Genomic DNA, 24,873 nt, shown 5'->3' on the forward strand with positions numbered 1-24,873 from the left:
AGGGATATATACAAAAAGCAAAGTGTGTGCTAATTGCTCACAACATTGACAACATTGCTCACAGCCGTGCGCTCCCGCTGCTTCCAAAGTGTTTATTTCGTTTTTACAATTTGAAGTTGAGGAAAGCTCTATTGATCTATTTTTTAAAAATGTATTTATTGCAAACTTATTTAAAAATACAAAAGTTCTATTGATCTATGAATGATTAAGCATATTCTAACTTGTTATGAAATATTCAACGTATTAAATGCAGTTAATCTTATTCATGAAAAGATGCCTATACCCATACCCCCAACCCACTGTGGCCCCATCTCTCTTTTGAGGTGATCCTGAAAACAACCCTCACCCCCCCCCCCCCCCCCCCCCAGGGCCAAATGCCCAAATTTTGACCTGCCCAAGGCTCGGTGTCAACCTTTACTTTAAGAAGTCTTACAACACCAGGTTAAAGTCCAACAGGTTTGTTTCAAACACGAGCTTTCGGAGCACGGCTCCTTCTTCACCTGAAGAAGGAGCCGTGCTCCGAAAACTCGTGTTTGAAACAAACCTGTTGGACTTTAACCTGGTGTTGTAAGACTTCTTACTGTGCTCACCCCAGTCCAACGCCGGCATCTCCACATCATGGCAACCTTTACTTTTTAACGCTCCAGTGGAACTTTCACTTCCGTCAAAGGCGCTGCCTTTGCTATATAAGCCTATATAATAAGGCTATATAATTCCTGTGATATGACATCTTGCGATGTGTGGCTGGAATGTGCGGGCGATGAATGCAACCCGGGGGGGGGGGGGGGGGGTTCTGTGGGCGAGAGGCAACACTGGGAGGCGCAGTGGCTCTGAGCACATCTCTCCCGCCACCCCCAAGAGCCGAGAGAGTGGAGCCAAGGCGATCAAGCTCAGGACCTGGAGTATGTGGACAGCTGAGGCGGATTCAGCCCGTGTGAAGCCGCCGTCTAGTCCATCATCGTCCACAAAGAGTTACAGAATAACCTTGTCTCATCCCGGCTTGTCTGCGCCCTCGAGGCCGCTACTTTGTATCATTTAATCTAGATTTGGTTGGTGGGGGGGAGGTGGAGAGATGCAACAGACTCCGGAACAAAATCAATCCCACGTTCGTTTTGAACAATTCGGTGAGTTGCTGATTTCGTAAATACCAATGTCCCTGAAGATAATTTGTCATTCTCTTCCAATTGTGAAAAGCAGGTTATTTTCCCCTCAAGGAGCCAGCTGTCTGATCCTCGGCCGCTCAATAACGTGGAACCTGAATTGAGGAGTAGTGATAGCTTTTTAAAAAAAATCTTAGAACAAGATGATACCCTGGAGGAACCGCGCTGAACGCCCAAGAAGCCCATTGCTGGATGGAATCGCGCCTGATTTGGGCGGGCGCAGTGAGGACGTGTCCAAGTGTTCCAGCCCGAGTTTCCCAATGTGCTCAATCCTAAATCCAGTCAGTTTTCTTCATCAAAGACCCCAAAACTCAACCCCCATTCCCGTACCCGCTTTCCCTCTGTAATTATCCATTAGTTTTTCCTCACAGAAATCTCTCTCCCCCACCCCCCACACACAAACACATTCCCGTAATTCTGACTTTTAAAGGAATATTTTATGCATGTTTACATTTAACTCCGGTTGCATTTGCCTTTTTCATCGCCGTTGAATTCGATGTGCGTTCACTTACCTGCGCATCATGTATTTGTTTGGAAGGACAACATTTAGCGAAAGGCGTTAAAATGGGTCCACATTGCGCTGTGTCTTGTGTAAATTCGCACGATGTCCATACGAATTCGTTGCGTTGCACGGCAGCCCTCACTCACAATTATGTTAACAGCCGTGTAAAATCCTTAACGCTGGCATATTCCGATGCTGGGTCAGGTTACCCGAGAGTGCATTGCGAATTGATCCTCTACAAGGCTGTTTAAAAAAAGTTTTTGGAAAACGCGACGAGTAAAATTTGCAAATGATTTTAAACCGCAAGGACGAGTGGTTTGCATTTCAGGGCACAACTACTTCGAAGCGATTAACAACATGCAGTCTGCCAGCTGGTAAAATATTAAAATGTAGAAAAGGAAATTTAACCCCGTCCTATTAAAGTAGTCGCCGAATTCATGGACGTATTTTTTTAAAATGGAAAAATGGGAACTGAAGTAGCGAAATGCCGGAAATATGCAGCAGATGTATAATTGCAAGATGCAAGTTAATTTGATGTAAGTCTTCCATGAGAGCCATTAACCTGGGGTTACCCCTATCTCTGGATCTGTAAAGACTTAATTACCTGCAGATGCTCGCATTCAAAGCATTGTCTTGCATCTTTGACTTTGTCTATATATATTCGGGGCAGCACGGTAGCATGGTGGTTAGCATCAATGCTTCACAGCTCCAGGGTCCCAGGTTCGATTCCCGGCTGGGTCACTGTCTGTGCGGAGTCTGCACGTCCTCCCCGAGTGTGCGTGGGTTTCCTCCGGGTGTTCCGGTTTCCTCCCACAGTCCAAAGATGTGCGGGTTAGGTGGATTGGCCAGGCTAAATTGCCCTTAGTGTCCTAAAAAAATATAATGTTAATGGGGGTTGTTGGGTTACTGGTATAGGGTGGATACCTGGGCTTGAGTAGAGTGATCATTGCTCGGCACAACATTGAGGGCCGAAGGGCCTGTTCTGTGCTGTACTGTTCTAATTCTAATTCTAATATATGTTTCTGGAACCTACCTCTTCATTCACCTGAGGAAGGAGAAGTACCCGGAAACCTATTGGACGTTAACCTGGTGTTGTACAACTTCTTACTGTGCTCACTCCGGTCCAACGCCGGCATCTCCACATCATGAGAGCCATTGGTACCAGTTTATTGTTTTGTTCAATTTTGGTCAATCTATTCTCCTACATTTCACTGGAGCTGATTTTATTTAAGTGCCTCAATTTGTTAAAAATTGTCCACGTGGGTTTCCCCTGGGTGCTCCAGTTTCCTCCCATAGACGAAAGCTATACATGTCATGCTAAATTGCCCCTTAGTATCCGAAGATGTACAGGTTAGGTGGGGTTACTGGGATAGGATGGGGAAGTGGGCCGAGGTAGGGTGCTCTTTCAGAGGGTCTGCACACATTCGATGGGCTGAATGAACTAACAATAGGTCCTTAAGCTGAAACGTGAAACATTAGTCTGTTACTCTCTCCACAGAGGTTTGTATATTAGCCTTTCTGTGTAACTGTGGCAATTACTCCAATTTCTCAACATTGTTTAATATAGACCTGAAAATATTCTGTGATTAAATATAAAGGTATAAAAAATATAAAGATTTATAAGCATAGAGCAAGTTAATTGAAATTAAACAGTTCTTAAAATTTAAGCAATGCAAGGATCTATTTCTCAAATGTAACATGTTGTAGGAATGTGGAACATTTATCTTTATTGCTTTCCCATGCCTAGTGCCACATGAGACAGACAAAGTATCTGCTTGTTATGATATGCAGACACACACATAATGATATACAGGCAGGCACAGACAAGCAGCTAATGGACACAGAGAACAGGATATGACCAATAAGCAGGCAGGACACTCAGGGGTGGGATCTGACTATAAAAGAAACGAGGCACTCACACTCCGCCTCTTTCCACTGATGAACATCTAAAGAGTCAGTCAAGGGTGTTACAATCTCACACCTCCACTACGTGGCTAAGAGCTAGTCTGGTTCAGTCAGACAGAGTAACCACACTTAAGTTTGCAGAGAGTCGAACTCACAGAGAACTGTGCTAACTGTGCTATTAGTTCAATAAACCTGATTGAACTAACTTCAAGGTCTGGAGTATCTTTCTGATCTAAGCTGCATCCAGTTGCAGCCAGTGTTATACCAGTGTACCTAACACAACACTGCTCATGTCTCTTCCCATAGCTAGTTTTTCCTGGAACAGAAAAAGCTTGGGAAGTACCACTCTGCAACAATCATGGCTGAGCAGGAGACTTTCTCACTCTTCCCACCTGTCACAGTTATAATGAAATGATTTACCAGTTGATAATCGACCTGTTTGGGCAGGTTATGAACACATCTTTGGTGGTCTTCAAGTGCCTGGAGTGGGATTCTAAGCCAAAGTTTCTGATTCAGAGGCATGAACGTTACCAACTGTGTCACAAGACACCTCAGAATATTTAAAGTTGTGTGTAAGCCAAATCATCGACTGAAATTATAACAGCAGCACTAAAATGTGATTTCTCAGTTCATTCGTGCATGAACGATATACTGTTGCAGTGCCCACTGACGAGGGGTAGGCTATTCATAATGTTTTTGGTGTAATATCTATGCGTGATTGGGGCAATAAACTTTATTGTGGCAGGAAAATAGAGCAGGAACCAGTTATGCCAGTTTTCCATCACAAAACCTCAGTTCCTCTAGATTCTGTTGCACGCTTTTGCGACATTTCCTTGTGGTTGCATGTGTGTGCTTCTGTTGATAAAGCCCAGAATCCCATATGCCTTTTTCACCATTTTCTCAACTTACCCTGCCACCTTCAATGATATATGTAGGTACATCCGCAATTTTCTCTGTTCTTGCACCCCATTTAAAATTGTACCATTTTGTTTATATTTCCACTCCTCCCCCTTCTTCCGACCATAACTAATCACTTCATGCCTCTCTGTGTGTAGCTCTCATCTACTCTGTGTCAGCCTGTTACATCTATTTTTAAAATAAATTTAGAGTACCAATTTTTTTTCCAATTAAAGGGCAATTTAGCGTGGCCAATCCACCTAAACTGCACGTCTTTTGGGTTGTGGGGTCGAAACCCACGCAAGCACAGGGAGAATGTGCAAACTCCACATGGTCAGTGACCCAGAGCCGGGATTGAACCCGGGACCTCGGCGCCGTGAGGCAACAGGCTAACCACTGTGTCACCATGTTGCCCTTTGCCCATTTCATCCTAATGAGTCTCCTTATTTAAAAAAAAATTTAAAGTACCCAATTCATTTTTTCCAATTAAGGGGCAATTTAGCGTGGCTAATCCACCTACCATGAACATCTTTGGGTTGTGGGGGTGAAACCCACACGAACATGGGGAGAATGTGCAAACTCCAAATGGACAGTGACCCAGAGCTGGGATTAAACCTGGGACCTCAGTGCCGTAAGACAGCAATGCTAACCACTGCACCACCACGCTGCCCTAGGAGAGTCTCCTTATTTAAGAATGCACATGCGTTGGAGGTGGTGAAGAGGAGGTTGACTAGATTGAAACCTGGAATGAGCGGGTTGTCTGAGGAAAGGTTGAACAGACTGGGCTTGTTTCCACTGGGGTTTAGAAGAGGGAGAGATGACTTGATTGAAGGAAACAAGATCCTGAATGGTCTAAGCAAGGTGAATGTGGAAAGGATGTTTCCTCTTGTGGGTGAGTCCAGAACTAGGGGGAACTGCTTTAAAAATAGGGGTTGCCCTTTTCGGACACAGATGAGCAGAATTCTTTACTCTCAGAGGGCAGTGCAACTTTGGAACTCTCCCTCAGCAGGTGGTGGAGGCGGGTTACTGAAAATTTTTAATGTAGATTGATTCTTGTTAGGTAAGGGAATCAAAGGTTACTGGGTGGGGGGGGGGGGGGGTAGAAGGGAAGGTGGTATTCGAAACACACAGATCAGCCATGATATTATCGAATGGCAGGTTAGATTTGAGGGGCCGAATGGCTACTTCTCCTATTTGATGTGTTCGTATGAAGTGCAAACTTAAAAATCATGGGTGGGATTCTCTGATCCTCCGCGCCGGAATCGGGCCCGGCACTGGTTGGGGGCCGCTGAAAGAGGCCCCACGGTGATTCTCCGCGGTCGACCAGCCGAACCCCCACCGGCGTGGTTTACATCTGGTACTACCCGGCGGGAGCTCGGACCCGCAGTGGCGGTCCTGGTGGCGGGCGGGGGGGGGGGGGAATCTGACTCCGGGGAGGGCCTCAGCTGTGGCCAGGCCTGCGATCGGGGGCCACCGATAGGCAGGCAATTGCGATCTGGGGGGAACCTATCGTCTTCCGCGCGGGCTCGTTGTGTGGGTCCGCCATGTCTGGACAGCAGGGCCCCGGCATCCGTCCCACAGCACTGGCTGCTGCCGGTGCCCTGCTAGCCCCCTGGAAAACGGAGAATCACCCCGGACTTTCGAGGAAAAAGTCCGGAGTGATTCCCGCCTGTTTTCCGGCAGGTGTGAGGACTTAGTCCCCAAAAGGGAGAATCCCGCCATATTCGTGTAATTGCCAAAGTAACACAGAAAGGCTAATATGCAAATCTCTGTGGAGAGTGTAACAGAGTAATGTTTCGAGTTTCAGCTTAAGGATCTATTGTTAGAACATAGAATTCCTGCAGTGCAGAAGGAGGTCATTCAGCCAATCAAATCTGCACAGACCCTCTGAAAGAGCATCCTACCTCGGCCCACTTCCCAATTTATTATGTCCTGAAGACCATTCGTGCAGACCAAAATAAGAAGTGTTCCAAGTATCACCCTCTGGAAAACACTACTAGGTATTTCCTTCCAGTCTGAATAACAAGCATTCACCACTACACTTGTATCTGTCCTTGAGCTACTTTCATATCCACACAGCCATGTCCCATTACTCCTGTAGGTTTCAGTATAGCTAACTGGTGAAAGCTGTAGTTGTGGCTTGCTGTGTCCTGGAACATTGGCATGCAAAATGAACTGGATTTTTAGCATTATTGGTGAGATGGCCTCAGGTTTGTTGGAATCAATTCTGCACAGAGAATAACAATATCCAGCTCTAGCCATCACCATTCCTCTGGGTCATGTATCAATATCTCTACTGGTCAGCGGCAAGGCTGGGCAAATGAGCATAGGCCTACCTTCAATATTGTGGCCTTTTTGTGACCAGCTTGTAAAATTTGTGAAGATTAATTGGAACTTGCACAACGCAAGCTCTGACAATTTTTTTTTCAGGGTGCAGCAGCCCAACCAGGGATCAAAGGTCACTGAAGAAACAAATTTGTACTTAACTCTGTGTGGAGCCAGGGGGTCCAGACTGTGCTGTGTTAATTCTAAAATAAAATAAAAATACTGCGGATGCTGGAAATATGAAATAAAAACAAAATGGTGGAAAAACTCAGTAGGTGTGGCAAAATCTGTGGAGAGAGAAACAGAATTAACGTTTTGAGTCTATATGACATCTTCAGAGTCAAAGAGAGGGAGAAATGTGATGGGTTTTATATTATTGAAGAGGGTGGGTGGAGCAGGTGGAACAAAGTAGAAGGTCAGGGATAGGAGAGATTTGACAAACATGTTTTAGGCACAAGACAAAGTGAGTGTTAATGATAGTGTTAAAGATTAAATGTGTGAATAGTGACTTAAAGGTCATATAACAGAATGTGTTAATAGCAGAGCAAGGGTCAGTGGGCTCTGTAAGCACAACATAAGAACAAGTTAAGGGCAGGCCCTATCGTGGAGGGGGAGGGGAAAAATATAAATATAAAAATGGAGGAAAGAGTTCATCGTCTGAAGGTGTTGAACTCAGTGTTAAGCCAAGAAGGCTGTAAAGTGCCTAATCGGAAGATGGGTTGCTGTTCCTCCAGTTTGAGTTGAGTAGAACATTGTAGCAGGCCAAAGTCAAAAATATAGGCATGAGAGCAAGATGGTGAATTCAAATGCCAAGTGACAGGAAGGTCAGGGCAATGCCTGCAGACTGAGCGGAGGTGTTCAGCAAGGCAGTTGCCCCAGTCTGCATTTAGTCTCCCCAGTGTAGAGGAGAATGCATTGTGAGCAGCAAATGCAGCCGACCAAATTGATCAACGTGCAAGTGAATTGGTGCTTCACCTGGATAGAGTGTTTGGGATCTTAGATGGTGAGGAAGGAGTAGGTAAAAGGGCAGGTGTTATACCACCTGTAAGTGCATGACAAAGTGCAGTGGGATGGGGAAGATATGTTAGAATGGTAGAGGAACGGACCAGGGAGTCAGGGAGGCAACTTTCCCAAGAGAATGCTGACCTGGGAGGTGAGGAGAAGATGTGTTTGATGGTGGCATCATGCTGGAGTTGGTAGAAATAGCAGAGTGTGATCTTTTGAATCTGGAGCCTGGTGTGGTGAAAAGTGAGGACATGGGCAACGCTATCATGATTCTGGAAAGGAGGGGAAGGGGTGAGGACAGAGGTAGGGGGGATGGGCTGGATATGGTTGAGGGTCCTGTCAACCATAGTGGGGGGAGGGGGGGGTGGGGGGGGGTGGGGGGGTGAAACCTTGGCTCAGGAAAAAGGAAGATATGTCAGAAGCCCCAATTTGGAAGATAGCACAATCAGAAGAGATGCAACGAAGGTGGAGAAACTGAGAAAAAGGATGGAGTTCTTACCATAATCAGGGCGTAAGGAGGAGCAGTTGAGTTAGTTATGTAAGTTGGTGGGCATGTAACAAACATTAGTAGACAGTCAATCATCAGAAATGGAGACATATATTTTGCATTCAGAGAGCATTGACCTTTCTTCTACTATTAACACATTCAACTATCTGACCTTTACCTATTAGCACCTTCCTACTCCCTTTATGTTGTGTCTGTGTCAAATCTCTCCTGAGTTCCCACATATCACTAGCCTTCTATTTTGCTCCATCTCTTCTCATCCACATGTTAAGATCCCGAACGAGAGCCCAGCTATTTTCAATTTGTAAAACTGTGAGAAATTGTTACTGCACCACAGGAGTGATGACACTGACCCATAGAGATCTTTTATGTTAAAACAAACTTTAATTTAAACACATAATTAATGGCAATGGTAACAAAGAAATAGATTAACAGTTACAACAGTTCTTAAGAAAAGTGAAAATCATAACTTACTTCCTAAACCTGTTACTATATTCCAATTAAGCAAGCCAATATATTTCAAACACCACTCACAAATAAAGTTAACAACCAGATTTCTACTTGCTTTTCTCTGTGCGGATTATTTTGAGAGAGAACCTTTCATGACCAAACTGAAACACTTTTGTTCAGGTGAAAGTTCTAGGATCAACTGACGTTTCACACAGATCTGGCTCCTCCCATTAACTATATAGTCTGTACCCAAAGCATAAGGCATTCTTTTGTCTCTTCCTACAGGATGCTCCTTGACTTGTTTAGCCAGGACCAAACAATACCTCTCATCTATTATCTACACCCCAGGGGTCTTTGAAGTACAAACAATATTCCATTAGTTAGCTATCTGTGCACAAGTAAATGGTTCCCAAGAACTATTAGCAGAACATTCCACCTACAAATCACTGATTACCTCAGTTTTACGACACCTTAATCTGCTCTAGCAGTCATAGTATCTGTATGCATATTAATCCAAGTTTTAATAACATTATTGCAAAAAATATAAAACATGACCATTTGTTGCATTCATCACACCCACTATAAAATCCATCACATTTCTACATCAAGCTCTGAAGGAGAATCATACGGACTCAAAACATTAACTCTAATTCTCATTCCACAAATGCTTCCAGACCTGCTGGGTTTTTGCAGCATTTTCTATTTTTATTCCATGTTAATTCTGCAGCCCATTCTCCAGGTCTGCAGTAGCCCCCATTCTAATCTCTACACGTAACCCCCACCTCCCACCTTATACCAGAATCCGCCATGGTTTACATTAGGACTATTGCTGACAAAATAAGCATTCCAAATTTGCTTCACAGAGTGAGCTATCTCTAAACACATGACGAGCATTGGCAGCTCAGGCCAAATCTGACAGTGAAAACCAATTTATGTAAAGTTTAATTGCATGCTGTTAATGCAATCAGTGATGTGCTTGCAAAAAGGATGTTACCATTGTACCCTTTCTTTTTTTATTCACAAACATTTTATTACGGCATTTATGGTTTTATAACAATAAAAGATACAAATACAAAAGATACAAATGTCCTTCAGGGAAAGATATCACCACTCTTACCCAGTGTTGTCTATATATGACTGGTTCCAGAACCACACCTTTTAATTTCCCTCTGAAATTACCAAGCAAGCTGCTCAATGGTACATGAAGTTGGTTGAAATTGAAACCACATTTTGAAGTCATTTTAAATTTAAAGTCCTTAAATCAGTGGAATGTGTAATGATATTCTCCAGAATGTATGCAACATAGCATAGTGAAGGTGGTGATGAGCGCCTTCTTGTAACTTTGCTACTCCAAACGTTGTGGGTGCACCCACAGTACTGTTAGGGAGGGTGTTCCAGGATTTGACCCAATGACAGTGAAGGATTGACACCAGCTCCAAGTCAGGACGGTGTGTGGCTTGACTTAAATGGGAACTTACAGGTGGTGGTGTTCCCATATATCCGCTGTCCTTCTAGGCAGTAGAGGTTTTGGGATTGGAAGGTGATGGTGAAGGAGCATAGGTACATTGGAGATGGTATAACTGTTGCCACTGTTCGTCAATGGTGGCGGGAGTGAATGTTGAAGGTGGTGGATGGGGTGTCAATTAAGTGGGCTGCTTTGTATTGGATGGTATTGAGCTTCTTGAGTGTTGTTGGAGCTGCATTCATCCAGTTAAGTGGAGAGTATTCCATCACACTCCTGACTTGTGCCTTGTAGATGGTGGGAAGATTTGGGGAGTCAGAAGGTGAGTTAATTGTCACAGCATTCCTAGTCGCTGACCTGTTCTTGTAGTCATAGTACTTATACGGCTAGTCAACTTTAGTTTCTGATTAATGGTAACCCAAGGATGCTGATAGTGGGGGATTCAACAATGGTAATGCCATTGAATGTCATGGGGAGATGGTTAAATCCTCTCTTGAAAGATGTTGCCTGCCACATGTGTGGCATGAATAATACATGCCACTTATCAGTCCAAGCCTGGATATTGTCCAGGTTTTGTTGCATATGGAACCAGACTGCTTCAGTATCTGAGGTGTCACGAATGGTGTTGAACATTGTGCAATCATCTGTGGACATCTCCACTTCTGCCCTTATTATCAAGGAAAGGTCACCGATGAAGCAGCTGAAGATGGTTGGGGTTAGGATACTACCCTGAGGATCTCCTGCAGGACTTAGATGATTGACCTCCAATAACCATATTAATTTTCCTTTGTGCCAGCTGTGACTCCAACCAGTGGAGATTTTACCCCTTGATTTCCAATGGCTCCAGTTTTGCTGGGGCTCCTTGATGCCGCACTCGGTCAAATGCTGACTTGATTTCAAGAGCAGTCACTCTCACCTCACCTCTTCAATTCAGCTCTCATGATAATGTTTGGACCAAGGCTGTTATGAGGGCAGAAGCTGAGTGATGCTGGCAGAATCAAACTGAGCATCAGTGAGCAGTTTATTGCCAAGTAAGTACCACTTGTCAACACTGTTGAGGACACTTTCCTTAACTTTTCTGATGTTCCAAGATAGCCTGAAGGTAATTGGCTGGGTTGGATTTGCCCTGCTTTATGTGGACAGTACATACCTGGGCAATTGTTCACATTGTCGGTAGATGCCAGTATTGTAGCTGTACTGGAACAGCTTGACTAGGGGTTTGGCCAGTTCTGGTGCAGAAATCGCAGATTGTTGCTGGAATGTTGTCAGGGTTCATAGCCTTTGCAGTATCCCCTGCCTTCAAACATTTCACGATATCACATGGGGTGAATTGAAGTGGCTGACGATTGACAATCGTGGGGCTGAGGACCTCAGGAGGAGACCGAGATGGATCATCCACTTATCACTTTTGGCTGAAGTTGGCTGCCAATGCTTCAACCTTGTTTTGGCACAGATATTCTGGGCTCCTCTATCATTGAGGATGGGGATATTTGTGGAGCCTCCTCCTCCAGTGAGTTGTATTACAACACGCTGGGCTAGTGCATGATCGATTCCAGCCCCACAGACTCTGGAGACCCAACACAAGTGAACTAACCCAAAATTTGTATAAAATTTGCAGAATCCTTGACTGCTCCTGAGTAAAGTTATAGGCACCAAGTTTGTAAGTTGCACATAATTACTGGCGTGATCTACCAGGATTTCGGTTCACTCCGACGGGATACTCCGGTCCCGCGCCGGTGCACGGGTTTCCCAGTGACGAGGGATGCAGTCACTGTTGGTTCCCTCACCACTTGCTGAGGACTCAGTCTATGTCCTTTAGGACTCGGCCAGCTCAGTCAATAGTGGTGCTACTGAGTCACTCTTGGTGATGGACAAAGAACTCCCCCACCTAGAGTGCATTCTGTGTCCTTATCATCCTCCGTGTCTACTCCCAGTTGCGTTTAACATGGAGGAGTACTGATTGGGGGTTGGGGTGGGTGGGGGGCGGGGAGAGTAGGCAGCAATCAGCAGGTTTCCTTACCTATGTCTGACCTGATGCTATGAGGTGTCATGGGGTCCAGAGTTGATGTTGAGGACTCCCAGGGTAATTACCTGATGACTGTATACCACTGTTCTGCCATCTCTAGTGCGTCTATCCTGTTGGTGGGACAGACATACCCAGGGATGATGATGGAGGTGTTTTGGACATATGATCTGATAGTAACCTCAAATCTGCATTCCACCTACCCCCAGTAACCTGTCACTCCCTTGCTTAGAATCTATCCACCTTTCTCTTAAAAATATTCAAAGACTGCTTCCACCACCTTTTCAGGAAGAGAGTTCTAAAGCCCACAACTGTTTGAGAGGAAGAATTTTGTTCTCCGTTTTAAATGGGCAGTCCCTTATTTTTAAACAGTGATCCCTAATTTTAGATTCTCCCACAAGAGGAAACACCCTCTCACATCCACCCTTTCAAACACTTCAAGATGGGATTCTCCGAAATTCCGGCCAAGTGTTGACGTCGGCGTCAACGAGCCTCCTGGCCCAGCGGTTCAGCGGCCCGCAGGGGGCCAGCATGGTGCTGGAGTGCTGCATGCAGCTTTGGCGCCGATACACGGCCCTGCGCAGCCGGCCCGGGTCCGCGTGTGCATGTGATGGCCGTCTCCACGCTGGTGCATGCACATAGTAGCAGTCTCCGCGATGGCACTGAGCAACGTGGCGGAGCAATGCAACGGGCCCTCGAGGAAGGAGGTAGGCCCCCTCCAGATCGCGGCCCCCGCCGATCGGTTGCCCCCGATCGTAGGCCTGGACACCGTAGAGGCCCCTTCCGGCGTCTGATGCCCCCACCCCCCCACCAGGATGGCCACTGCAGCCGCGGGTCCGTGCTTCCACCGGGTAATTGGCCGGTGGACCAGAGAATCGCCGTGGGGGCCTCTTTCAGTGGCCCCCAACCGGCACCGCGTCGACTGCGTGGGCCTGATTGCCGCCGATTCTCCGGTCGCCGGAGATTCACGTCGGAGCGGCGTGGCGGGAATTTCCTGTGTCACCAACAATTCTCTGAGCCCGGATATGTTTCAATCAACTCTTCTCTTACTCTTCTAAACTCCAGCGGATACAAATCTAGCCTGTCCAATCTTTCCTCATATGATAACTCACCCATTCCAGGCATTAGTCTGGTAAACCTTCTCTGAACTTCCAATGCATTTACATCCTTCATTAAATAAGATGGCTAATACTTGCACAGTTCTCCAGATGTGGTCTCAATAGTGCCCTGTACAACTGAAGCATAATCTCCCTACTTTGGTGTTCAGTTCCCCTTACAATAAATTGTAACATTCTATTCACTTTCCTAATTGCTCATTGTACCTCCATACTAAACTTTTGTGATTAATGCACTAAAACACCAAGATCCCTCTGCATCTCCAATCTCTGCAATCTCTCAATATTTAGTTAAGATGCTTCTTTTTTTATTCATCTTGCCAAAATAAACATTTTCCCACATTATGCTCCATTTGCTAGATCTTTGCCAACTTACAATTTACTTAACCTATCTATATGTTTTTGTAGCCTCCTTATGTCCTCTTCACAACTTACTTTCCTACCTATCTTTGTGTCATCAGTAAATTTGAGAACCAAGCCTTCAATCCCCGCATCCAAGTCATTCATGTAAGATGTAAACAGCTGAGGTCTTAACATGGCACACCACTCATCAAATCTTGCCAACCTGAAAAAGACCCATTTATTCCCACTTTCTACTTCCTGTTAGCTAGCCAATCTTCTATCCATGCCAATATGTTACCCCCATAACATGAGCTTTGATTTTCCACAATAACCTTTGATGGGGCACCTTAATTATCAAATGCCTACTGGAAATCTGGATACAGCACATCCACTGATTCCCCTTTACCCATAGCTCAGGTTACTTCTTCAACCAACTCCGATAAATTGGTTAAGCCTGATTTTCATTCAAAACAAATCATGTGTCGACTTCCGGTTGCGGCTATGACCAGCTAAGTCGCACATTTGGCAGCTCCTGCGACAAAGGTGTTTAAGGGCCGATTGGAGGGCCCTGACGGTACTGTAAAGACGAATCCCGGTGGGGGAAGGCTCCCTGAGGAGAGTGAGACCAACTTTATGGTCGGTACTCGGAGAGGGGCGACAAAAAAAGCGGCAGCAGCTCCCCAAAAAAAGCGGGGGAAGAGGACCAAAATGGCGGCCGGTGGTGCACTAGAAGATTGGAGAAAATGGGCGGAGGAGCAGCAGGCCGCTCTCCTCCGGTGTTTTACGGAGCTGAAAGTGGAACTCTTAGAGTCCATGAACGCGACGACCACAAGGCTGATGGGGGCCCAGGCGACCCAAGAGGCGTCGATAAGAGAGCTGCAGCAGGAGATGGCGGTGAGGGAGGAGGAAGCCACGGTCCTCGTGGGAAAGGTGGAGGTGCACGAGGCACTCCACCTGAAATGGCAGAGCCGCTTTGAGGAGCTGGACACGCGAATGAGGCGGAAGAACTTGAGGATCCTGGGCCTAGCAGAAGGCCTGGAGGGGCCTGATCTCCCGAAATATGTAGCGGAGATGTTGAGCTCCCTGATGGGAGAGGGGGCCGGTCCATCGCCCCTGGAGCTGGAAGAAGCATATCGGGTCATGGCTAGGCGGCCTAGGGCAAACGAGCCCCCGAGGGCGGTGCTGGTGCGGTTCCAGCGTCTCTGCGATCGGGAGAAAGTGCTGAGGTGGGCCAAGAGGGAGAAAAGCAGCAAATGGGAGAATTCGACGGTGCGGATATATCAGGACTGGAGTGCGGAGGTGGCAAAGCGGCGGGCCCGGTTTAACCGAACGAAGGCGGTGCTGCACGCAAAAAGGATCAAGTTTGGAATGCTGCAGCCAGCGCGCTTGTGGGTCACCTACAAGGACCAGCACCATTACTTTGAGACCCCAGAGGAGGCATGGACTTTTGTTCGGGAGGAAAAGCTGGACCTGAACTAGAACTTGGGAACGCCGGCGGTCGAGGCCGCCCGAGTACCCTTGACTGATCAAGTGGCCCATGTCTTTCTTAGGCCAGGTCGGAACTTGGTTAAAGTTGATGGATCGTTTGGTTTCTTTGAAACTTGTGTTATGGGGGGTTTCTTTGTTCCTTTTTGTGTGTCTCTTCCCGTTGCCAACTTCCCTTAATTATTGTTGTTGTAGGGGGGGCTTTTTTACTGTTTTTTGATCTGTTCTTTAAGGGTTATGGTTACTGTTGGTTAAGTACGTTATTATTGGGTAGTTATTTAGTTATTTAGTTGTGCAGGCATAGTTATGTATTTATGTATTTATTTGCGATTTGTTATTTATATTGTTATATTGTTAAGTTGGGGAGGCGGGACGGGGGGGGAGCAAGTGGGTTATGCGTGTTTTCTTTTTCTCTTTTTTCTTCCTCTCGTTTTAAGGGGGCTTTGTTATCGGTGTGGATGGGGACGGGGGTGGAATTGAAGATGGCGGGGTAGGGTGTGGCCGGGCGAAAGCGCGGGCTCTCCCCTGTTTCCCGCGCGCGGGACGGAGGAAGGGGGAGGAGAGAAGAGTGGGGTGTGGCCAGCAATGGCGGCTTTTCCCGCGCTGAAGCGGAGTCAGAGAGGGATGGCAGGGGGGGGGGGGGGGGAGGCCCCTCCCCCCCCCACATCGGGGGGAGTCGGAGTGTGGCAGGGGCAGCCGGGTCAGCGAAAACCAGCTGACTCTCGGGAGTACGATGGTGGATACACTGCGGCTAGGAGGGGTCCTAGCCAGGGGGGGGGGGGGGGGGGGGGGGGGGGGGGGGGGGTTAGGGGGGGATACCGGGTTGCTGCTGGAAAGGCTGAGGACGGGAAGGGAAGAACGGGAGGAGAGAGGGGGGGGGGCCATCGCCATGGGGAACGGGTCAGAAGGGGAGGGTCGACCCGGGGCGAACAGGGGACAGAACATGGCTAATAGACAGGGGAAAGGGACGGGTCGCTCCGCGACCCGGTTGATTACTTGGAATGTGAGGGGGCTGAACGGACCGGTCAAGAGATCAAGGGTTTTTTCACATCTAAAGGGACTGCAGGCGGATGTGGCAATGTTGCAGGAGACTCACTTGAGAGTAGTAGACCAGGTGCGCCTGAGAAGGGGGTGGGTGGGACAGGTGTTCCACTCAGGCTTGGACGCAAAGAACCGGGGGGGTGGCGATTTTGGTGGGAAAGAGGGTGTCGTTCGTGGCGGCGCAGGTGGTAGCAGATAAGGAGGGTAGGTACGTGATGGTGAAGGGTAGGCTGCAGGGAGAGAATGTGGTGCTGGTAAATGTATATGCCCCGAATTGGGATGACGCGGGTTTTATGAGGCGCCTGTTGGGCCTCATTCCGGGTCTGGAGGCAGGAGGCCTGATCATGGGGGGGGACTTCAACACAGTGCTCGACCCTGGGCTGGACAGATCGAGTTCCAGGACGAATAGGAGGCCGGCAGCGGCGGAGGTGCTAAGGGGGTTCATGGAGCAGATGGGGGGGGGTAGACCCTTGGAGATTTGGCAGGCCAAGGGCGAGGGAGTATTCTTTTTTCTCCCACGTCCACAGGGTGTACTCCAGAATAGACTTTTTTGTACTGAGCAGGGGGCTGATTTCGAGAGTGCAGGACACGGAGTACTCGGCCATTGCGATTTCGGACCATGCACCACACTGGGTAGAGGTAGAACTGGGGGAAGCACGGGACCAGCGCCCGCTGTGGCGCCTGGATGTGGGGCTGCTGGCGGACGATGAGGTGTGCGGAAGGGTCCGGAAGGGAATTGAGAGATATCTGGGCACGAACGACACGGGCGAGGTGAAGGTGGGGGTAGTATGGGAGGCCCTGAAAGCAGTGATCAGAGGAGAGCTGATCTCCATAAGGGCACACAGAGAAAGGAAGGAGAGGCAGGAGAGGGAGAGACTGGTGGGGGAACTTATAGAAGTGGACAGGAGATATGCGGAGACACCAGAGGAGGGGCTGTTGAGGGAGCGGCGCAGTTTACAGGCCCAGTTTGACCTACTGACCACTAGGAAGGCGGAGACGCAATGGAGAAGGGCACAGGGTGCGGTCTATGAGTACGGGGAAAAGGCGAGCAGGATGCTAGCACACCAGCTGCGCAAGCGAGATGCAGCCAGAGAGATTGGGGGAGTGAGAGAGAAGGGAGGGAACGTAGTGCAGAAGGGGCAAGAGGTGAACGGGGTCTTCAGGGATTTCTACAGGGAATTGTACCGGTCTGAGCCGCCCAGGAGGAGGGGGAGAATGGAGAACTTCCTCGATAGATTGAGGTTCCCAAAGGTCCAGGAGGAACGGGTGGAGGGGCTGGGGGCGCCGATAGAGCTGCAGGAACTAGTTAAAGGGATAGGCCAGATGCAGGCGGGGAAGGCGCCGGGGCCGGATGGGTTCCCGGTGGAATTTTATAAGAAGTATGTGGACTTGGTGGGTCCAGTGCTGGTGCGAGCCTTCAATGAGGCGCGAGAGGGGGGGGCTCTGCCCCCGACAATGTCACAGGCCCTGATCTCCTTGATCCTGAAGCGGGACAAAGACCCTGTACAGTGCGGGTCCTATAGGCCTATCTCCCTCTTGAATGTAGATGCCAAACTGTTGGCAAAGGTCCTGGCAACCAGAATAGAGGATTGTGTGCCAGGGGTAATCCATGAGGACCAGACGGGTTTCGTAAAGGGACGACAACTTAATACAAATGTCCGGAGGCTGTTGAATGTAATTATGATGCCAGCAGTGGAGGGGGAGGCTGAGATAGTGGTAGCACTGGATGCGGAGAAGGCATTCGATAGGGTGGAGTTGGAATACCTGTGGGAGACGCTGGAACGGTTTGGGTTTGGGGAGGGATTTATCAAGTGGGTGAAGCTGCTGTATTCGGCCCCGATGGCGAGTGTGGTTACAAACGGGAGGAGGTCGGAGTATTTTGGGCTCCATCGAGGTACCAGGCAGGGATGCCCCCTATCCCCCTTACTATTTGCATTAGCGATCGAACCGTTGGCGATGGCACTGAGGGGTTCAGGGGGTTGGAGAGGACTGACAAGGGGAGGGGAGGAGCATCGGGTATCACTCTATGCGGATGATTTGTTGTTGTATGTGGCGGATCCGGAAGGGGGAATGCCGGAGGTAATGGAAATACTAGCGGAGTTTGGGGACTTTTCGGGATATAAATTAAATGTGGGTAAAAGTGAGGTGTTTGTGATACACCCGGGAGATCAGGGGGAGGGAATTGGGCGGCTCCCCTTTAGGAGAGCAGTAAAGAGCTTCAGGTACTTGGGGGTGCAGGTGGCAAGGAACTGGGGGACCCTCCACAAGCTGAACTTTTCAAGGCTGGTGGAGCAGATGGAGGAGGAGTTCAAGAGGTGGGACATGGTACCGCTGTCGCTAGCAGGGAGGGTGCAGTCAGTCAAAATGACGGTCCTCCCGAGGTTCTTGTTTCTGTTCCAGTGCTTGCCCATCTTCCTCCCCAGGGCCTTTTTCAAGAAGGTAACTAGCAGCATTATGGGCTATGTGTGGGCGCATGGCACCCCTAGAGTGAGAAGGATTTTCTTGGAACGGAGTAGGGACAGTGGAGGATTAGCGCTACCCAATCTTTCCGGATACTACTGGGCGGCGAACGCATCGATGGTGCGCAAGTGGGTGATGGAGGGGGAGGGGGCAGCTTGGAAACGTATGGAGAGGGCGTCCTGCGGCAATACAAGCCTGGGGGCGCTAGTAACGGCACCATGGCCGCTCCCCCCCACAAGGTATACCACGAGTCCGGTAGTGGCGGCCACCCTTAAAATCTGGGGGCAGTGGAGGCGACACAGGGGGGAAGTGGGGGGTCTGATGGCGGCGCCACTGAGAGGGAACCACAGATTTGTCCCGGGGAACACTGGCGGGAGATTCCAGAGCTGGCACAGGGCGGGCATCAGGCAACTGAGGGACATGTTCATAGAGGGGAGGTTTGCGAGCCTGGGAGAGCTGGAGGAGAAATTTGAGCTCCCCCCGGGGAACACGTTTAGATACCTGCAGGTGAAGGCATTTGCCAGACGACAGGTGGAAGGATTCCCCTTGCTTCCCGATGGAGGGGCGAGTGATAGGGTGCTGTCAGGGGCCTGGGTCGGAGAAGGGAAGGTCTCGGACATCTACAAAATAATGCAGGAGGTGGAGGAGGTACCGATAGAGGAGCTGAAAGACAAGTGGGAAGCGGAGCTGGGAGAGCAGATAAAAGATGGGACATGGGCGGATGCCCTAGAGAGGGTCAATTCGTCGTCGTCGTGCGCAAGGTTGGGCCTCATCCAATTTAAGGTGCTGCACAGAGCCCATATGACGGGGACTAGGATGAGTCGGTTCTTCGGGGGGGAGGACAGGTGTGTTAGGTGTTCGGGAAGCCCTGCGAACCATGTACATATGTTCTGGATGTGTCCGGCACTGGAAGAGTTCTGGGAGGGGGTGGCGGGGACGGTATCGAGAGTGGTGGGAACCAGGGTCAAACCAGGGTGGGGGCTAGCGATTTTTGGGGTTGGGGTGGAGCCAGGAGTACAGGAGGCAAGGGAGGCCGGAATATTGGCCTTTGCGTCCTTGGTAGCTCGGAGAAGGATCTTGATTCAGTGGAGGGACACAAGGCCACCATGCGTTAACACCTGGTTAAACGACATGGCAAGCTTCATCCAATTGGAAAGAATCAAATTCGCCCTGAGAGGGTCGGTACAGGGGTTCTTCCGGCGGTGGCAGCCCTTCCTTGACTTTCTGGATCAGAGATAGGAACCGGAGGCCGAAACAGCAGCAACCCGGGGAGAAAAGGGGGGTGGGGGGGGGGGGGGGGGGGAGGGAGGGGGGGGGGGGGGGGGGATAGCAACGAAGGGAGCACGTCAGCGGGGGGTCGCGGGCAAGGACTGCCCGAGGCCATCGGCAGAAAGGGAAAAACGGTTTGGTTGCTAGACTGATAGCGCGGAGGGGGGGGGGGGGGGAGGGAGGGGGGGGGGGGGTGCGCGCGGGGGAGGGCGTGGGGAGGTTTTTCCAGGGGGGACTTGTGGTGTTATAATTTAAAATGTAATAGGGGTAAATGTTTGTATCGAAAATTTCAATAAAAATTATTTTAAAAAAAAACAAATCATGTGTCTTCTTTTTTTATAAAGTATTTTAATTCAAATTTTTAACATTTTAACATTTACAAAACATTACAATACAAAATAAAATAAACCCAGCACAAAACCTCACCCCCGCTCCCCCGTCCCCCCCCAATCAACCTCCCCTCCACCCCCCTAACAGTTGACGGTAACTAGCTCTCCCAAATGCAGAATAAACAAACCCAATCTCTTATGGAACCGCTTATTTGCTCCTCTTAGGGTAGACTTCACCGTCTCTAAATGCAGGAACTCCATTAGATCTCCCAGCCACACCGAGGCACAGGGTGGAGAAGCTGACTTCCACCCCAACAGAACCCGCCATGCCTATTCTGCTGGATTATCTTGAATTTATCAAGTGCCCTGCTATATAACAACTTTAGCTAACTGGCCTGTAGTTTCCCGCTTTCTGTCTCCCTCCTACTTTGAATAATAGTTACATTTGCTATCTTCCAATCTAATGGGACCTTCCCCAAACCTTGGAGGTTTTGGAAAATTAAAACCAATCCATCAACTATTTCATTATTTACTTCTTTTAAGACAGTCAGGACCCGGGCACGTCAGCCTAGAGCTCCAACAAATTACTCAGTAATTCCTTTGTACGGTATGAGTCTGTGAATATGACTGCACCAGTTTGCTGCTTGACTAGTCTGTGAAACAGCTCTCCCAATTTTGGCACAAGCCCCCTCATATTAGTAAGGAGGAATCTGCAGGGTCGACAGGACTTGATGTGTCATTGTCGTTTCCAGTGCTTCGGTCAGTGCCAGCTAGTTTCATTTCTTTTGGACTTCATACTGGTTTAATAAGACTGAGTATCTTGCTAGGCCATTTCAGAATCAAACATAATATCATGGGTGTGGAGTTACATGCAGGTAAGAACAGGATTGCCTTCCATAAAGGGCGTTAGGCATGTATCATATTTTTCAGTGTAAAAGATCATTCTCCTGGAGATCAGGCCTCGTCTTACACACCACTTCAACCTATCTACCACTTAAGTGGATTTTAGATGCCGACTCCTTACAAATAAATCCAAGTAAATGACTGTTGCAAGTTTATCATTGTTAGTGAACCAAATTTGGATTTGCAAATAAAATGTGTTGTATGATTATTCTTTTCATTGACAAATGTACTAATAAAAGAGATTTTGGTACATATGCACTTGGAATACCGCGTACAATTCTGGTCGCCACACTACCAGAAGGATGTGGAGGCTTTGGAGAGGGTGCAGAGGAGGTTTACCAGGATGTTGTCTGGTCTGGAGGACGTTAGCTTTGCGGAGTGGCTGAATAACCTCAGACTGTTTTCATTAGAACGATGGAAGTTGAGGGGTAATCTGATAGAGGTCTACAAGATTATGAGGGTATGGATTGCGTGGAAGGGCAGGCATTCTTCCCCAGGGGGGAGGGGTCACCAGGGGGCATAGGTTTAAGGTCTGTAGGGCAAAGTTTAGAAGAGATGTGCAAGGCAGGTTTGTTACACAGAGGATGGTGAGTCCCTGGAACGCATTGCCAGGGGAGGTTGTGGAAGCAGATACATTAACAGCGTTCAAAGGGCATCTCGACAAGTACATGGATAGGATGGGTATAGAGAGATACGGCACTAGGAAAGGCTGAGGGTTTTGGCCAAGGGTGGTATCATGACCGGTACAGGCTTGGAGGGCTGAAGGGCCTGTTCTTGTGCTGTATTGTTCTTTGTTTGAATTGGAATTTGTTTTTATGATTTGGTTTGTTATACACCACATCAACATATAGACGAATCAAGTTCCGAAAAAATTGGAAATCTAATTAGGTCAACTGAAACACCACATCGATTTATGCACCTAAAAAAGACAGTAACCCGACTTGACACAGAAAATTAATATATTATGTTTAAGATCGGAAAGCAACCTATTGGCATAATATCACTGGGATTTCCCTTTCTACAGAGTTGCTGATGAAACGAAGGAAGAGGGCAGTGTGGCTTTCGAGCATTCTGTTACTTCTCTCACTTCTGATCACTGCTGTTGGCATTTTCATTGAAACAAGAACAGAGAACATCAGCATCATCGGCTATGCATCTGGAATAATTGTAAGTGCAAACGAGAAAACCCTCCAAATGAGAAAATGCAACATTCTCTATCCCCCCATAAATATCTACAGACATGCACACTTTCTACGTGATAATGTCAAATGCAGTTTTATGCATTTATGGCAATACATTTTTGTACTGTGTCGCTATTCCTCCCCTATGTTACTTCGCCACTCCTCAGTTTTAATTTTTCCTGTCAGTTAGGAAGATGATGATATCCATCCAATGGCAATGATGATCACCACTGACACCAAAAATGTAGCAGTTGATGCATTTTATTAGGGGTTGATTATAAACTTTATACTCCGTTCTTTCTCATTCTGCTATATGCTGTGTACGCAAGAAGATACTTGATAGTGAGAAATCTAGTCAAGACCACACTTTAAAGTTGTGTTTCAAGTTGAGTACAATGTCCCAGAGTTGCAGCAAACAGGGGACCAGATTCTCCAGCATTTACATGAGGATTTCTGATTTTTTTTCCCTTCGGATGTTCTTTATTGGGACGTTGGACCTATCTATGGGTGACATCAAACGTTTTAAAATATCATTTCGTGGAGCAGTTTTGGGTCTACCAGTATCATCCACAATAAATGAATTAAAGTGCACAAGGCTTATTTACCTGTTATATTTGTTTTAACCAAAAGCTAGCTCATTATAAATGTAAATGCTATTCAGTTGGATGGCCTCTTGTTTATAGTATAAGGGTCAATTCCAACAGTGTGATATGCAAATGAGTAACAGGATACATCATCTTAGAAAGTGATATGGTGATTATGGGTGGATTCACCATTGCCTGCCGATGGTAGTGGTTTTTCCTATTCGGCGGATAATTGAGCATCGGCCGAAAAATTGGATCGGCGCCGATACCATTTCAATGCTCCCGTCTCCCACCAGCGGCGGCAGCGAGCTGCACACCTCGCAACATCAGCACTATGGAAATGAGTCATTTGCACCCATTTGCATTCCGACCTCTCAGCTGGGATTCACGTGGGTGTGAATTGGGACAGGAATTTTCAAGCATGGCCCTAATTTGATGGACTCCAAGGGTAAGTAGAAACACTGTGATTTTTCTTCCTATTGCCTGGACTGCTCTTCATCGTTTAGGCAGCGGTCTCTGTGGTGGGAGGGTGTATAGAATCATAGCATTTACAGTGCAGAAGGAGGCCATTCGGCCCATCGGGTCTGCATCAGCCCTTGGAAAGAGCACCCTATCTAAGCTCACATCGCCACCCTATCCCCTTACCCAGTAACCCCCCCTAATTTTTTTTAAATATAAGGGCCGGGATTCTCCCCTACCCGGCGGGGCGGGGGGTCCCGGCGTAGCGGAGTGACGCCAACCACTCCGGCGTCGGGCCTCCCTAACCTTTAGGGGCTAGGCCAGTGCTGGAGTGACTCCCGCTACGCCAACTGGCGCCAAAACCGGCGCCAACGGCCTTTGGCGCTATGCCACCCGGCGTCGGGGCTGGCCGAAAGGCCTTCGCCGGTCCGCGCATGTGCCGGTGCGTCAGCGACTGCTGACGTCGCCACCGGCGCATACGCGGTAGGGGGGGTCTCTTCTTCCTCTGCCATGGTGGAGGCCGTGGCGGCGGCAGAAGAAAAAGAGTGCCCCCACGGCACAGGCCCACCCGCCGATTGGTGGGCCCCGATCGCGGGCCAGACCACCGTGGGGGCACCCCCCAGGGTCCGATCGCCCCGTGAACTCCCTCAGGGGCCCACTCGCACCGCCAATCCTGCCGGCACCAGAGGTGGTTGAAACCACGTCGGCGGGATTGGCCTGTCAGCGGCGGGACTTTGGCCCATCGCGGGCCGGAGAATCGCCGCGGGGGGCCCACCGACCGGCGCGGTGCGATTCCCGCTCCCGCTGATTCCCGGGTGGCGGAGAATTCCGGCCACGGCGGAGGCAGAATTTACGCCGCCCCGGGAGATTCCCCGACCCTGCGGGGGGTCGGAGAATTCCGCCCAAGGGCAATTTAGCATAGCCAGTCCACCTAACCTGCACATCTTTGGACTGTGGGAGGAAACCGGAGCACCCGTAGAAAACCCACGCAAACACGGGGAGAACGTGCAGACTCTGCACAGACAGTGACCCAAGCCGGGAATCGAACCTGGGACCCTGGAGCTCTCTGCCCTCTGTTGAGGGAGTCAATCTATTTGGGGTCAATGCATAATGGAGGTGCCCTCCAAAGTTGATTGGATGGACCCCTCCCCCCGACAAGGTACGTCCTGCTTCTACCACTGACTGCTACCCTGCCAGCCCTCAATCAGACCCCCCCAACATACATCACATTAGGCCCCCCAGTGCCTCATTAGCCCTCACATCAGATTGCCCACCCATCGGATTCTCCCTACCAAATCCAACCATCAGAGACCATCAAAACAGACCTCCACATCAGACCCCAAACAGACTGACTCCCTCAACAGAGACCCTCCTATCACAGACTCCCTCAGAGATCCTTGCATAAAAGCTGAAGAGCAGTCCTGGCAGTAGGAAAAAATATCACCGCATTTCCACTTACCCTTTCAGAACA

The 24,873-nt window shown here is 48.7% G+C and overlaps 1 protein-coding gene across 1 annotated transcript in view; it reads left to right on the plus strand.

Annotated features, from left to right (window-relative positions):
* Positions 1 to 874: 874 nt before the first annotated feature.
* Positions 875 to 24,873, plus strand: part of LOC119976361 (transmembrane protein 255B) — a 109,834-nt gene continuing 85,835 nt past the window's right edge. Inside the window, 2 exon segments of the mRNA XM_038816845.1 lie at positions 875 to 1,124; positions 22,203 to 22,345. Coding sequence (XP_038672773.1) covers positions 1,073 to 1,124; positions 22,203 to 22,345 — 195 coding nt within the window. The 5' untranslated portion in view covers positions 875 to 1,072.

The sequence above is a fragment of the Scyliorhinus canicula genome, chromosome 13 (assembly GCF_902713615.1).
Source record: "Scyliorhinus canicula chromosome 13, sScyCan1.1, whole genome shotgun sequence".
Classification (NCBI taxonomy): domain Eukaryota; kingdom Metazoa; phylum Chordata; class Chondrichthyes; order Carcharhiniformes; family Scyliorhinidae; genus Scyliorhinus; species Scyliorhinus canicula.